This window comes from Eleutherodactylus coqui, chromosome 3 (assembly GCF_035609145.1).
Source record: "Eleutherodactylus coqui strain aEleCoq1 chromosome 3, aEleCoq1.hap1, whole genome shotgun sequence".
Taxonomy (NCBI): Eukaryota; Metazoa; Chordata; class Amphibia; order Anura; family Eleutherodactylidae; genus Eleutherodactylus; species Eleutherodactylus coqui.
In genome coordinates this window covers 193984906-194001329 of record NC_089839.1, presented here as the reverse complement: position 1 = coordinate 194001329, position 16424 = coordinate 193984906, and the positions used below count along the sequence as shown (strand labels likewise).

At 42.7% G+C, this 16424-nt stretch overlaps 1 protein-coding gene across 3 annotated transcripts in view; it reads left to right on the top strand.

Annotated features, from left to right (window-relative positions):
• Nucleotides 1-16156, top strand: part of PDZRN3 (PDZ domain containing ring finger 3) — a 258422-nt gene extending 242266 nt beyond the window's left edge. For all 3 annotated transcript variants that reach the window (XM_066596711.1, XM_066596710.1, XM_066596712.1), the window contains 6 exons: nucleotides 1281-1368; nucleotides 5297-5395; nucleotides 7185-7247; nucleotides 7427-7525; nucleotides 10002-10118; nucleotides 11363-16156. In XM_066596711.1, the coding sequence (XP_066452808.1) occupies nucleotides 1281-1368; nucleotides 5297-5395; nucleotides 7185-7247; nucleotides 7427-7525; nucleotides 10002-10118; nucleotides 11363-12901 (2005 nt within the window). In that variant the 3' untranslated portion in view covers nucleotides 12902-16156. The remainder of the gene's footprint in view (nucleotides 1-1280; nucleotides 1369-5296; nucleotides 5396-7184; nucleotides 7248-7426; nucleotides 7526-10001; nucleotides 10119-11362) is intronic.
• Nucleotides 16157-16424: the final 268 nt, after the last annotated feature.

The window sequence follows — 16424 nt, the reverse complement described above, 5'->3', positions numbered from 1 at the left end:
AAGCAATGAAGCTCATCGTGCAGTTTAAACAGCGGCCGTTCAGTAGTGAACGGCCGCTGTGTTATCTCAATGAACCAGCCAACTGTGATAGCTCCCATGCAGGAGCACGGGAGCATCCTGCACGGGAGCACGGTGACACAAGGACGAGTGTCGGGCATCGTTTGCCCCACACTCGTCCTATGTAAATGGGCCTTTAGAGAATGGATAGATAGATAGATAGATAGATAGATAGATGAGAGGGAGAGAGATGAGAGATAAGAGAGAGAGATGAGGGGGGGAGGGGAGAGAGAGAGAGAGAGAGAGAGATTGAGAGAGAGAGAGTTATGAGGGAGAGAGAGACAGATATCAGAGAGATATGAGAGAGAGGGAGAGATCTTAGGGAAGAGATAGAAAGGAAGAAAAGGGGGCACTATCAACTGTAGTTTATCTAAGATTTTCCAGAACAAGGGTAAAACAAATAGGTAATGCTCTCACCTAGTCTGGTTGTGCCAACATTGAGCATAACCACACATCATTACATTACGGTTGGCATTAGTGGTAGAGCTATAAAACTTGTTCTGGTTCTACTGGGGAAAGTATTTTCTTTGCAAAGCACTCTGGGATGATACCATGAATCATACAAAACAGGATCGGTGGGTAGGCCGCTACACATGTAATGCCAGATTTATTTCACAAAGAATAATCTATATTTTCCAACACAGAAACAGACAACGAGTTTCGACTCCAAAATAGGGTGGTCTTCAGGTAATGTGCTAATGTTCCGAGCAGAACCTATCCACTGGTCGTGTTTTGTATGGTTCATAGATAGATATGAAATAGCTAGACAGGTATTAAATGGATAGACAGAAAGATAGATGGATACTAGAGATTATATTGTTTGGCCCTTTATAACACTGATTAGTAAGTATTTTTTTCAGTTCCATTATAATTTCCTGGTATCTTTTGTCTTTTTGTGATGATGAGTGAGAAATCAATGACAGATATGGTACTCGCACCGAACACTCCTCGTACAGATATGGTACTCGCACCTTCCTTTTGTATTAATGAAATATTTGCATTTCAAAAACGACCGACCCCAGTTTTGTCCTGAACACAAACTACGCCAAAGAATCGTCCTTATTATCGTTTCATCTCTCCATTTAGCAGTTTTTAATTATGAATAACACAGGCTGGAGGTTTTACACTTTTGACAAGTTCTCTTTATGCAAAGGAGAATAACAGAATAATTGGTCATTAGTCAGAGAAGGGGGCGTGTTCATAAATCCTCGCTTTTTTTCCAGGCATTCGTCACCTCATGAATATTTTGACCCCAACGACTTCATTGGAGGTTTGCCTCAAGATATTGACAGAGATGAGTTAGAGTTAGAGGTACGTCTATTTACTGTTGAAATAACTGAATGCTAGTTCTGTATACAAATAGATAATTTCACCATCATCTTGCTCTGCCGAACACTGATAATCATGGAGCAGTTAGCAAGCGGGCCAAATGATGTAAGCCTAGATAATTGTCTTCTATTCATGTCATGGTGTAGAGAAGATGACGAAGAATTGTATACAAAAGATAAGTAGAGTGGCTGGGTTCCTCGGGGGCGGAGCTTCACATTAACACCCCCCCCCCTGCTTAGTACTGAAGTTTTATAATACACCTTTAGCTCTTATTCAAAACAATCACAGAAAATGGCCGTTACTTACTGACTGAGGGGTGCAGATAGATGCATCCTCCTCTCACCATGCAGGTAGCTGACTACCAAATGGAGGAGCCAATAACACCTGTGCAGGACACCGATAAAACATCCACTCACACTGCCTCCTGATAATGAGGGGGGTGGATGCTTGGCGTACACTCCCACACATAGTGGATACAAGGTGCCAGACCATTCTGATATATGTAGTTCACCATGGTGAGAAACACAACCAGCTTTTTGCAGGACACCAAAGACCTACTGAACAAACTATCAACCGTAGGTCCCCTCCAGATGGCGTCATCCTGGCCACCATGGATGTGGAATCCTTATACTTCAACATCCCACACGAAGATGGACTGACCGCTTGCCAAGCCCACCTTGAGGCCAATGGGGTTTGCTTCTAAACCCATGTTACAACTTACAAGATTCATCACATGAGAAGCTGAGATATGGAGAGATGTTTGTTGAGGCATTCACACTGTATAGCTACTTCAGCACTCTCTGACCCCCAGCTTTGGGTAGGGTTAAAAGGGGTTGTCCGGATGTGGACAAGTTTTTAAACATTGGTGTAAGTGTGATAAAGTAATAAAAGTAGCCAGACTCACCTGTTCATCCCCCTGATGATCCAGCGCTACAGCTCCCATGGTCCTCCCAGTCTTTAATTAAAACGGCAACCACCAGACCACAGCAGCCAGTCAGAGGTCACAGCGGCAATAGGCTGTTCACCTGGCATCACAGCTTAGATGCCAGGAAAATGTTACTGCTGCGTCCTCTGATTGGCTACAGCGGTCCGGTGGTAGCTGTTCATATTCAAGACCAAGAGAACTGTGGGATCACCGGGAGAATAAATGGGTGAGTACAGCTGCTTTTATTGTTTTAATACAATTGCACCCACTTTTTAAAAAATCGCTCCCACCCAGACAACCCCTTTAAATTTTATTCAATGTATAATGAAAAGCTCTGCTACTTCCAACTATAATTTGCTTGATGTCAGTGAATGGAAATATTCTTATTTACATGGATAGACCAAAGATCTGTGCTCCTAAGATGCTGAGAACGCTCTCTTATAACCAGCCTTGCACCTACCTGAGAAACACAGAATCAGGACATGGTTCAGGAGTTCTGTTCACTGACAGCAAGCAGAGGTTTTGAATGGAAACACATATTTGAAAGTTACTGAACTTTATCACAATACAGTGAATAAGCTTGGAACCAGGAAATACTGTAAGTATCAAATAGTAATGCCATCGGTGTCTACAAGTGTGTCATCCCACGTTGGGCGGGAGAGATTACAAGTTTAGAGCAGCTGTCAGACCACATTTTCCATCAATTATTCAATTGAACTTGTTTTACTTCTGCGAGGCCGCGCTTCTCGCTGTCCCCGGTACAGACTGACATCTTGCACATCGTATTTCGTGTTTAAAATGGCGCTAATTTGTATTGATTTGTAATAAGAGACGACAGCAGAAGCATTACGGGGAACAAGCAAATAGAGGACCATTTAAACGTAGCGCTCTACACAAGTGACAGGGGGGAGCCGCTAGCAAAGATGTCACATTTAAATATTTTCCCCATTAGGGAGTCAAAATCGCCCTCCTGCCTTATGTCCATGGGTTGGAGGAAGGGCTGACATCTGGCCCAGCGATAGGATCATGTCAGTGCCACTTCCTTAATTGGCTGACAGAGACTCCTGAATACAGGGCCTCCTTATCCCGGGCAGGGGGCCGAGGTCACCGCTCACCACCAGGGAGCCTGTCTTTACTGCATCTACACGTCAGGATCAATCAATGGTTCTAGTCTCACTTTCTCATCATGTGGCAAAGGGCTGACGGTATCTTATATCAAGGGTCTTATAAGTATGTGAACCCCCTGTGCAATGTTATCATCTATACATACTGATGTCTTATTCTGCAGCAATGTATCTATTCTAACACTTTGCAAAAACATTAATCGCCCCCATGTGGAACTGGCCTTTAAGGAATTTTACAGGATTAGTACTTTTGAGGGTGATTATTACAAGGTTAAAGGGGCTGTCTGCTTTTACCCGCTTTTTAAAAATTGTCTTTTAGGGTATTCTGGGGCATCTGAATGATTTTTTTTATGCCAGTTTTCTGATGTACAAAAGTCACAATTTTGCCGCCAAAATTGCAACTTTTCAGAATTTTACACTGGGCCTCATCACTATTTTAGAAAGTGGGTGGGGCTAGGCATTTGGTGGGCAGGGACGTACGTGGCCAATCACATTTACCATAATGTTTGTCAGAAGCTGGCATACATTACAGCAGACACATACACCAGCTAGTAGCAAGCATAGTATTTTTTATGTATCTGGCACACGCAGGGGCCGTCAAATGCGACAAATGTATTAAGATGCTTTTGCCTCTTAATACATTTGTCACAGAAACCCATGTGCACACTTTACTTAGACCGGGGTATTATACATCTAAGTAAGGCTAAATTCACACAGGCAAGCGTGATATCGAGCCTAGAAACTCGTCCCGATATCGCGCTTGCCAGCGTGCATTTTTCAGATCGATGTAAGGCGTTTTTTACTTAACTGCCTTGCATCACTTCTCCGAAATTGTGGTCTTCAGGTGGGTGTTTCACGCACGTCAGAGGATCGCAAATGTTTCCCATTGATTTCAGTGGTAAACCTCACCGCGCACTCCCATGTACATCGCACGGTCTGCAAGTGACATGCGATTTCTTTTATGGTTCCATTGAAAACAATAGGCGAGGCATTCAGAGGTCTCTGCGAGGGGAAAAAAATTGCTCATGTGAATAAGTCCATCCAAAAAAATGAAGTTCATATTCGTGCAATCTTGCAACGCGCAAAACTTATGCGAGATTCTGGCTCGTGTGAATAAACCCTAAATGTGCCCCTCTGAGGAGGGAGGGAGATAGAGATGTTAGATAGATAATAGCGCTTTATTGACTGACATTTCCAGTACGGTTTATTTCATCATGACGAGCATCTCTCTAATTAACCGCCATCATAATCCTCTCCCAATTCTCTATTATCCCGCCTCCCACTATACATTATTTTCCTCATGCCCCGAGCAGAGAACAGATGACATTACGGCGTCTTTCCAGCCTTTGTGCTTTCACAGTCCGGACATGTAGGAAAAGCTCCTTTCACTAAAAATCAATAGAACGCCTTTTTTTTCTACATTTGTGTAGAATGGCTTAGTATTGACAAATAGACCCAGACTGCAGCGTATTGATCTCGCTGATGTAAAATCACTGCGAGACGAGTAAGTTAACCGGCCCTTTTCCAGGAAAATGAAAAGTGATCTGAGATATACATCAGCTGGATGAAATGTCTCTAAGGGAATGGAGGGAAGGTGCAGCAGAGACAAATTTGTTATTTAGCAATTTCAGCTGCATTGTTTAGTGATTCGATGGTAGGTGTACCCATAGAAAATCACTGATAAAAGTGCTATCATAAGATGTGCCAGTCGACAAACTCAGCTCTACCACATCTGGCATTTTTAGCTCTGCATGGTCTGAAAAACTAAACTTTAAATCATCTGACTCGATGTCTGCATCTGACAAACTCCTCTCTACTACATCTGCATGTGCTCACAGCTGCCGTATTGTGTCTCCATTAGGAAATAGACCTGTACAGACTGAACAGCCAAGATAAGCTGGGCCTGACCGTGTGCTACCGGACGGATGATGAAGATGACATGGGGATTTATGTCAGTGAGGTAAGACCAGGGAGGTTATGGACGCTCATCGGCACTACCAGAAAAAACTATTACAGTACGACTATAAACATGAACATCTCCAAATTATATCATAACATTTGAGACTAGTACCTTCCAATAGATGGCGCTGCAGAAACATTATACCATCCTTCATTTACATAACAAATTACCCAGGGAGCATCACATGGCCTAGAAGTCTCCTATGTCTGCTTAGCACTCTCCACAAGGAAAACCGGTACCCCTCCCGACTTTATCATGTTTCATACCTGAAAGTAAACCTCGACCATGTATAATGGGGGATTACGTAAAACCACCCTAATTACCAATTCATGGCACCAGTATCCAGGACAATGAGGCTCCTTTCCCGAGCAAGATCTTACATTGCACGCCTAAAGCATTGGATTTAAAGAGATTCTCCAAGATTAGCGAAAAGCTCTGCTGTCTTGCAGAAACAGCGCCACTCTTGTCCATAGGATGTCACTGAGATTGCAGCTCATATTCACTTGAATAAAACGGAGTTGCAATCCCTAACGCAGCCTGTAGACAGCAGTGGTGCTGTTTCTGAAAAACCCTGGACAACTCTGGAATGAATGTGACTTTCCTCCTGAGGTCAATAGATCGAGTCGTCGTGTTCTTAATTAAATCCTTTTCTGGGACCGTGGGGTGATAACCAATATGGCCACCATTAATGCACCCTCAAGGGATGTCACCCAGCTTTTCCACACAAATACTTAGTTAAAAGGGCTATTCTGACAGATATACAGAATGAGCCATGGAAAAGTAGAGCAGCACCACAGTTATGAAAATGGTCTAAAAAAAAATATGTGTTGCCCATAGCAACCAACCACAGCACACTTCTTATACTGCTGAGGTAAAATGAAAGCTGTGCTGTGATTGGTTACTTTGGGCAACAAAGACAGATTTTCTTCTTAGACAGCTTTTATAAAAGTGTAGAACCGCCCTACTTTTCCACCCTCCACCACCCCTCCATGTATTTATTAGAATCCAGTTCAGGTCCAGAGATACTGGCACCTCCACTTCTGGCCTGGTTCCAACACCAGGTCATGTGGTATAGATCTCTTCCACTCCCAGGGTCCCTGACGTGGTGGGAGGGGGCTGGCTGTTCAGCTTAATTCAATAACTAAGCCAGCCCAGTTCATCGGCCATGACAGAGAAGGAGGTTGACTTGCCTATTGCATTGAGCCAAACAACCAGCCCCTCCGATGATGTCACCAACCTGGGAGGAGGAAGACCTATGTCACGTGACTCTGTCAAATCCATGGTTGGCAGAAGAGCTGCTGGTATCCCTTGACCAGATATTCCCTTAAGAATACGTTCACATGTTGTGGAAATCCCCCAAGTAGGTGTTTTTTGATTTGGCCTCGGCAGCACATCTCCGGTTCATACGGAAAGATATCCTGCTGAGAACCATGATTTTTTTTGGCAGCATAAATGACCCAGTTAGCCGATGAATGAGCATTCGCCCAGTTGTCGGCTCATCGTCGCCTCATGTACGTTGGGCATTGATTGGCTGAACAAGTGTTGCAAGGAACAATTATGGCCAGTTTAACTAGCAATCTGAATCTTTGCCCTCTGTGTGAAGGCCATGCAAATGAGTGATGGAACTATTTGCATGTTTTTTGCCAGGGAGCATTGCACGGCCTATTGAAGGCTCTCCACAATGAAAAGCATTACCCCCCCCAGAACCCCTGGTGAAGGAATGCTTTACTATGACTGTATTATATATGTGTTACATGTTAATGATGGGAGTTGTGTGACTTCTCTTTAGATCGACCCTAACAGCATTGCCGCTAAAGATGGACGGATCAGAGAGGGAGATCGGATAATCCAGGTACAGTAAGACTCTTGTCTGTGTATGCCACTGCTCACTGTATGATGAAAAGTATTGTGGCTTTCTAATAGATATACAATTTCTCACCATTTTTGAAGTTCACTACTTGCTGTCACTGAATGAAAATGGTCACCTACTGAGTTTTCTCATCATAAAAGTTTTTGTCTCTTGATTTATAGATTAACGGCATTGATGTTCACAACCATGAAGAAGCCGTCGCCCTTCTCACAAGTGAAGACACAAATGTTTTCCTATTAGTGGCAAGGCCAGAACTGCAGGTAAGTGCTGAAAAAGTTTAAAGGGGTAATTCAAGGACAGGCCAAAAATTAGTGGTAAGGGAGGTCTGACTGCTGCCACGTGTCTGCCCCTACCACCTGCCCCCAGTGTTATCTGAGCCCATTTGCTTATTAAAAAGAAGTATAGGATTGTGGAAAAATATCAGGATACACGTGGTGTATAGACTTTACAACCCTTTATTATTGCTCCAGCACATGTAAACTAAGTAACTAAGAAATTTTACAAGTGGTCTTCATTAAAGGGGTTGTACCACAATTTCGGGTTATCCTCTATCTACAGGAGAGCCCCGCAGGTCTAGAACGGGACTCCCATGTCCCATTCTCCTGCCACTCCTTCTCCGCCTGCAGTGATGTCAACATGAAAGGAGAGCTGGTTGAGCATGCAAGGTCAGTGCTCCATTAATTTCAATGGGGCTTACAGATGTATCTGAGTGGATGCCATTAAAAGTTATGGAGCATTCCATTCAGTCTCCTCCTTACTGCAAGGATCTCCGTGGTGAGATACTCACGAAGTTATTTCCCATCCTGTGGATAGAGGATAACTTCAAATTCTGGTATAACTTCTTTAAAAATCCTGTGTAATAACCGGCAAAGAGTATATGAGCGGGCAGATGGAGCAGAGTAACACCTGACTGCCTGATCAGACTACATATGCTATATTTGTAGTCTGTTACCATGGAAACACAAATGTTTGCATAAAAGCTGTATACACAAAACAATAGTAGGTTTTTAATAAGTGGTGCTTAAATGCCGATGACCTTCCCCCTAGGATTGGTCATCAATCTCAGATCACTGGTGGATCGGTTTCTGGCACCCCTGCTGGTCCTGTGTTTGAAAGGACTGTGGCATGATCCCACCCTCACTGCCTGTGACATCACTTTTATAAGTCACATGGCCTTCAAAGTGAATGGGACTGAACTGCAACATTGGGCAGTGCCACTATGCAATGTACTGTGCTGGGCCTGGTGTACAATGGCCCAAGAGCCATGACCCCTTCAAACAGGTTATCAGTGGGGAACGCTGGGAGTGAGATCTCCACAAATTTGATATTGAAGACCCAACCTAACACAAACTCATCAATTTCTATGACTTGGAAGCCAGTTTTAGTTTACATCCATTGGGAGCAATAAAACAAGTAGTTGTTAGCAATTTAGTCATTCGCGGCCCTCGGCGATCCTACAAGTGAGCTCCCTCCATGTTTTTCGGGTTTGCACTGCTTCTTTTAGATGTGTGATATCCATGTCATCGTGTTCTTTGGCGGCCACTGGTCGTCTTTTGCCTCTGATCTGTCCAAGCATTATAGAGTTTTCTAGCGACTCTGCTCGCATTGAATGGCCAAAATCCGTAAGTCTTTAAAATTTTAGTCTTTAAATTCAGGTAGAAGCCCATTGTTTTTCTCGTTTCAGTATTAATCTTACATATCAGCTGCTTCAGACCGGCTTCTGTTTCTGCAAGCAGAGTTGTGTCATCCACATAGTGGAGATTGTTGATGTTTCTTCCACTTATTTTCACCCTGATTTCCAATTCGTCTAGGCCCATTTTCCGGATAATCATTTTCCCATATAGGTTAAACAAGAAAGGTGAGAGGATGCAGCCCTGTCGGACACCTTTGCCGATCCCAAACCAATCTGTGTCCCCATACTGTGTTCTCACAGTGGCTTCTTGATTGGTATAAAGTGATTTTATCAGTTTGACTAGATGAGCCTCATGTGGCACAGAGTGTTAAGGCAGCAGAAATGTAGTCTTAAGCTCTCACTCACAACCTGAAGGTTGTGGGTTTAAGCTTGACTCAGCCTTCCATCCTTCCGAGGTTGGTCAAATGAGTACCCAGCTGCTGACTGGGGAAGGCAATGGCAAACCACCCTGCAAAACAGTCTGCCGAGGACACATGACGTCACCTGAGGAGTCAGTCACCAGGGGACTTTACCTTTACCATTTATCATCTGGTCTAGAGTGTAGTATAATCCTTCATCTTCAAAATTATTCCATGCCCCATTACAGAATTATCTCCACTCCTGTAAAGTCTGCTAGTCTAGCACTATGCTTATCCCAGTAATTCTAGATTATCAGAAGCCGCTTAAGGGCGCCTACCCACTTGCGTTGCCGATTTTCGCGCGTGAAAAACGTGGCGTTTTCGCGCGTTTTTTGCAGCCCTCCATTGACAATCATGGGTGCATTAAGAGAAAAATAAGGACACATATGCAACTGACAGTTCCTATGGGAAAAAACCCCACGAAACGGAAAAAAAAAACAGATGCACAAGAACACATTCTATACTAATTGCTCTTGAGAAAAAACGCAAAACATCACAGGAAAAAAAATCTCAAGTGGGTAGGCACCCTAAACAAGAATATTTATGCAGTAGTCTGTATTGTGAGGGGGAAGCGCTGATGTTTTCCCAGCAGGTATTGTTCCCCTGACAACACTTTCTCATGTCATCTCTTCCTTTGCTTCCCAGCTGGATGAAGGATGGATGGACGATGACAGAAATGATTTCCTGGATGATTTACACATGGACATGTTGGAGGAACAACACCACCAAGCAATGCAATTTACAGCCAGCATGCTCCAGCAGGTACTCTGTCAACATCTCTTGTCCGATCTGATATTCCGATTCCCGGCTTCCATTAAATGAATTAAACTAACTGGCCGCTATAATGAATAGATGAGGTTATGAGTAGCGGGGGAGGGGAGGGGACCTGTCAGAGTTTTACATTATAGGCCCGCAGGGGAGAGGATGATAAATTTTGTGTTGAAAACATTCCATTATTTTAGCTGGATGCACATAAGATAACCGGACTGACAGCTCGGAAAGATCCGGCCGCCGGAGAGATCTGTAATAATCATATGTGCAAGGAAGAAGAACATGTTTTCCAATTTTTGCAGAACTTTTTTTTTTTTTTCTTTAAATTGAATTTTGAAAAGTTCTGTTCACTATATAATGAAGAGCAGGAATAGGTTTTTTCCGTGCGGCTGTGTTCAAACTCCGAAAGTGGAACAGTTCTCTGCAAGCCTAAGAAACTTCTAAAGCGCTACTCGGAAACAGAGAAATAGATGGTGACAGATTGGGAAAAATTTAAAGGGATGACATGAGATTATAAAAACAAAAGGATCTACTTTTTTTTTCCTTTCAGAAACGGCACCATCATTGTCCATAGGCTGTCTAGTATCACAGTTCAACCCCATTAAAGCCAGTTAGTGGGGTTCTCCAGGGGTAGAAAAAATGGAGGTGTTCTTCACAACACAGTGCCACCCTTGCCCGTGGGTTGTGTCTTTTATTACAGCTCAGCTCCCATTCACTTCAATGCAGCTGAGCTGCAATACCCTATACAACCCTATGGATAAGGGTGGCACTGGGTTTGAAAGAAAGCAGCCATGTTTTTCTAACTCTGAAGCCGCCCTGTTACAACTGGGGCATGGGTATTAAACATCTTGCGCCAGAAATTTCTAGGACACTAAAAAGTCACATTTTTTGAGCAAGTGTTAACAATTGTGACTTTTTGGGGTTTATGCCGGGCTTGACACTTTTTATAAAAAGTAGGCATGGCCTAGTGTTAGGGGGCAAGGCTGTGCAGACACTGGTGTAAATTATTATGTCCCATAGACTTCAGTTTGGCTGTTACCATTTTTCTTTATGTGATCACTTATGTGCCTAATTGGAACAATTTGGGTAATATAATTTTATTTGGGAATTACTACTCATGCAGTTGTCTAGTATTTTCTGCCAAGTAGCTCAAGTGTGGCTTTTTATAGAACTGCATCATCTTGCTGAATGTCTCAAATTTTGCAAAAATAATCACAATTTTTTTGTATTTGCAGAAAAAACTTGAAGAAGATGGAGGAACCACGGACACAGCAACCATTTTATCCAACCAGATTGAAAAAGACAGTGGTGTGGGGCGCACGGATGAAAGCACTCGCAATGACGAGAGTTCAGAGCAGGATGATCACACTACGTCATCAAATACACTTGGCAGTCAGAAAAAACTTATGTACAGTCAGGACACTTTGGGCAGCGGAGACATGCAGTTCAGTAACGAGTCCTTCATATCTGCAGATTGCACGGATGCTGACTTCTTGGGTATCCCCATGGATGAGTGCGAGAGATTCAGAGAACTGCTTGAACTCAAGTGCCAAGTGCAAAGCTCTAACCAACGTAGTAGATATTACCAAACCAGCACCATGGAGACGAACCGGAGTGACCAGGAGAGCGTAGACCGAGAACTGGAGATGTTGAACGAAGAGTTGCACAGCATCGAGCTTGAGTGTTTGAACATTGTACGGGCGCACAAGATGCAGCAACTAAAAGAACAATACCGAGAGTCCTGGATGTTACACAATAGCGGTTTCCGCAATTATAACACTAGTATTGATCTCCGCCGCCATGAACTCTCTGATATTACAGAACTTCCAGAAAAGTCAGACAAGGACAGCTCAAGTGCCTACAACACCGGGGAAAGCTGCCGTAGCACCCCACTGACTTTAGAGATTTCCCCTGACAACTCATTACGTAGGACAGCCGACACTGCCGACTGCCCAAATGTCGAGGGGGCGGTGGGGAGTACGGTTTACAATGCAACCCAGAAGAGTTTGAAGTCAAGCGGAGAGAGTCGAGAGTCCAGTCCGGCCAGGCACCTCCAACCAGCCAAGGACTCCGATCCAAGTAAACCCACAGAAGTCAAAGACAAAAAAGTCAACGAAGGAGGAAAAAGTCTCTCAGAGAAGCAATCCAGCTCATTTGCACCACAGTATCGCCACTCACCTTACAAACACGCCCACATCCCCGCCCACGCTCAGCACTATCAAAGTTACATGCAGCTCATTCAGCAAAAATCAGCAGTAGAGTACGCCCAGAGCCAGATGAGTTTGGTCAGCATGTGTAAAGACCTTCAGAACTCGGCAGAACCCAGGATGGAATGGAAAGTGAAGGTACGGAGTGATGGGACACGCTACATCACAAAACGACCGGTCCGAGACAAGTTGTTGAGAGAACGTGCCATTAAGATCAAAGAAGAGAGAAGCGGTATGACGACGGACGATGATGCCATTAGCGAGATGAAAATGGGACGTTATTGGAGCAAGGAAGAACGGAAGCAGCATCTGCGGAAGGCCTCGGAGCAGAAGAAAAGAAGAGAGTTTATGATGCAGAGTAGGTTGGATTGTCTTAAGGAGAAACAGACCGCCGAGGACAACAAGGAGGTCAGCATCCTTGACCTCAGTCACAAAAAGATGATGAAGAAGCGCAACAAAAAGATTTTTGACAACTGGATGACAATACAGGAACTGTTAACACACGGGGCGAGGTCTCCTGATGGTACAAGGGTCTACAACTCCTTGTTGTCGGTCACGACTGTATAAATTGTCCAAACTGATGTTTTTGTGTCTGTTTGTTTTCTGTATATAACAAACTACCGCTGTGGTAGAATTCCCCGCCTCGTTCAATGTGGCAGATATGTTTTTGTTTTGTAAATATAAGATAATTACGTCACTGTTAATAATTGATTTTTTTCTTCTTTTATATGAAAAATAACTTTACATCTTACAATTTTACTTGTATGTATATAACCAATACACCGCTTCTTCATTAAAGTGTATCTCTGCCTTTGATAAATTTGACACCTTTATAATAATACAACAATAATATGTTTTCATCAGCTTTTTTGCTACTTTCACATATTCTTGTGATTTTTTTGTTTGTTTTTTTTTTACTCTATGCAGTGTAGTAAAATAATGGTGCTACATGGAAACCATCAACACATAGGTTAGATGCTTATTACTGACTTTGTTTCTACTTGGTATTTCAACGACTGGACATTTTTTCATTTATCCACTGGATAAGTGAAACTGATAGATAGATCAATGGGACCCTTATTAACATAGGTCTTTTTCAGCTTAACATACTATGTCTATCTAGTTCAGTCTATCCCCCTTCCCAATGTTGATTCAGAGGAAGGCAAAAAAAACATGAGGTAAAAGCCAATTTTTCTCATTTAAGGAAAAAGAAATTCCTTCCTGACTCCAGTCTGGCAATTGGAATAATCCCTGGATCACCAACCCTTCTTAAGTAATCAGCGACTATAACATGTAATATTGTAATGTTTAAGAAAGGCATCTAGTACTCTTTTATTGAGTTCTCCATCACGACGTCCTCCAGTAGAGAGTTCCATAGTCTCACTGCTCTAACAATAAAGAACCCCCTTCTATGTTATTCCTGAGAGCATGGGTCTCTTTTCCCCATTCATCCTCACTTCATTTCTCCCACAGTGACATCAGATCGAATGCGCATGCGCAGCTGTCACTCCACTCATTTCAAGGGGGCCAATGGAAATAGCTGAGGATTTTGTACTTGGCTATCTCCTTTAGTCCGATTTGAAAATGAATGGAGCAGGACTGCTGCACCATTCAATCTCCTCTTCAATCTAGGGTGTAGCGAGCCTACAGTGTGAGGAGGACGGGGAAAATAAGACCTTTTACTTTGAGTGTACAAGGGTTCATTAAATATGCCTTGAGTTTGTAGGCTTATTAACCCATCTCCTTATTACGGCATATAGATGTCATTGAAGAGTAAGACCCACTTGTGTTCTTCTTTTTTTAGGGAGACCCGGGAACAGCTAACAAAGAGTATCTCCTGGTCTGATAGACTCAGCCTGGCGACCAATTGCTTCTTAGCCATAACAGTGCACCATCACTACTTACCTGCTTCAGCTCAGTGTCCACTTCTTTTCTTGGACATGAAAAATATATTTGAGCAGCCACCAGAGCAGGCCACTTAGAGGACTGCATGGGGCCCCTGAGTCACAACTTGTGTACCCCTGCTCCAGAAGATATTAAGGTTGGATATATGTTTAAAGAGGTTGTGCCAAGATTGAGTGGAGTAGGTGTTAAAAGTCTGGTGGGGATCTCACCGCTTAGACCCCCACAGATCCTGAGAACAGGGGTCCAGTGTCCTCCTAGTCACTGCAGGCTTACTGTTTCCACCCACAGTGATTTGGAGATTGCATGGAGTGGTGGTTGCACATGTGCAATGCTACTCCATTCATCTCCAAAAGGGCTGGTGGAAATAGCTGAGTACAAGCACTTAACTATTTCCTGTAGTCCCACTGAAAATGAATGGTGCGGTACCACACATGCTTCACTGTCACTCCATTCAGTCTCTTTCTCACTGTGGTGTGAGCAAGAGGAGGACATGGGACCCCTATTCTCAGGATCAATGAGACCTCCATCGGTCACCTATTTTATCACTTACCCCAAGGATAGATGTGGTGCCAGCAACGCAATCCAGAGCACTTTAATAGTGAGGCAACAAACGCATAGTCACCTGGAACCAGAATCTATGGATCCAATCTAGAAGGAAGACAAAACAGAATTCAAGGTGCAAAATTTAAGTCTTTATTCCTCCTAGGACATAATAACAGCAACGTTTCGACCAGAAGGTCTTCATCAAGCATGCTTGACAAAGGATAGGTGATAAAAGTCAATTTTGATACAACCCCTTTAAGAAGCAGATCAGCTTAAATTTGGCTGATCAGTTGACCACGGGAAAAGTTTGTACAAAGTGATCTTGCCAGCAACACTAGACATCAAAATGGACAATAAAAAAATCCTGACTCCCTAAGGATTACACAAAATGGTAAAAGAATGGCTGAATGCAGTCAATCATACCATGCATATGTATTTTCGACCGACTGTAGCCAACATTTTCTAATGTGGCTGATCACATTTTTGGCAGGCAGAAGTCAGCCAACTCAATCCACCATTTACACTAATTTTTCAACCTATGCTTGCCTGAAATAGCCTAAATTGGCCATTTTGGGGCAACATTTCTATCAATAAAAAAAAATATTTCCTTCCCAATAGTTTCACCCTTGTGTGCTCAAAGTACTAAAAAGAAACCTCTAAAAGCAATAATAGTTCCATCTACAGCCGCTAGCCTGCTTGTTGATGGTTTCCAGGCAGCTACACCGCGCAGAGCAGACTCAAAATAAAAAATTTGTGGAAAAAAAGGAGAAAACCAATATTAATTAAAGGTGGTGTTTCACTTTAATGGTAACTAATTAATGAATTGAGGCCAGTGCCATGTCTGGCTTTGCAGTATTTCTATATATATATATCAAGTGCATTTTTTCCATGAAGTTATTAAAGCCGTGGTTGCCAAATAATCCTTTACTACATACGTAATACATTTTAATCTCTACTCATAATAAACACAAGCTTTTTCTTGCCTGAAAACACAGACGCAACTGCCAATATAAAAAAACAGATATTTTATAAAAACTGTATTTTGTGATATTACTTTGCTGTTGTGTTTTATATAACCGACCTTTATTTATCCATATCTACAATGACAGGATATCTCGTACAATGTAAGCCAGCAGTCTACCAGAGACAAGAACTTTATGTATCCATTCTTATCAAGAAGGAGATTTTATAAGAAATGTTTTTTTTGTTATTTTTGGCCTGTTCTTGATTGTTTGACGAGGACGGGTCACATTGTGTAATTTTTTCTTTTCAGAATTTGTTTGTACGGAAATTTAAAAAATAAATGTAATTTCATAAAATAGCAAATGGTTGAAAACATGGCGATGTAAGGAAATAAATTATTGTTTTGTATCCACAAAACTTTGAAATTGTTGATTTTTTTTTTTCCATGTACCTCGTTTTAGAGTTTAAATCTGGAAAACTGGAATTTGTTTGGGCTGTAGGATTTGTCACTGAGGGATCCTCTGAGGCGCTTCTTGTCCCCCCTTATGATACCATATGGTGTGAGTTGATATTCAAACAAACAGGCTATTTTTATATTCAAGAGATGGTGGGGCATGAATATGATGGTCGCTGGCTTAGCTGGTGGGAAAAAAATTTGATTGTGCTGCTAGAGTTTTTC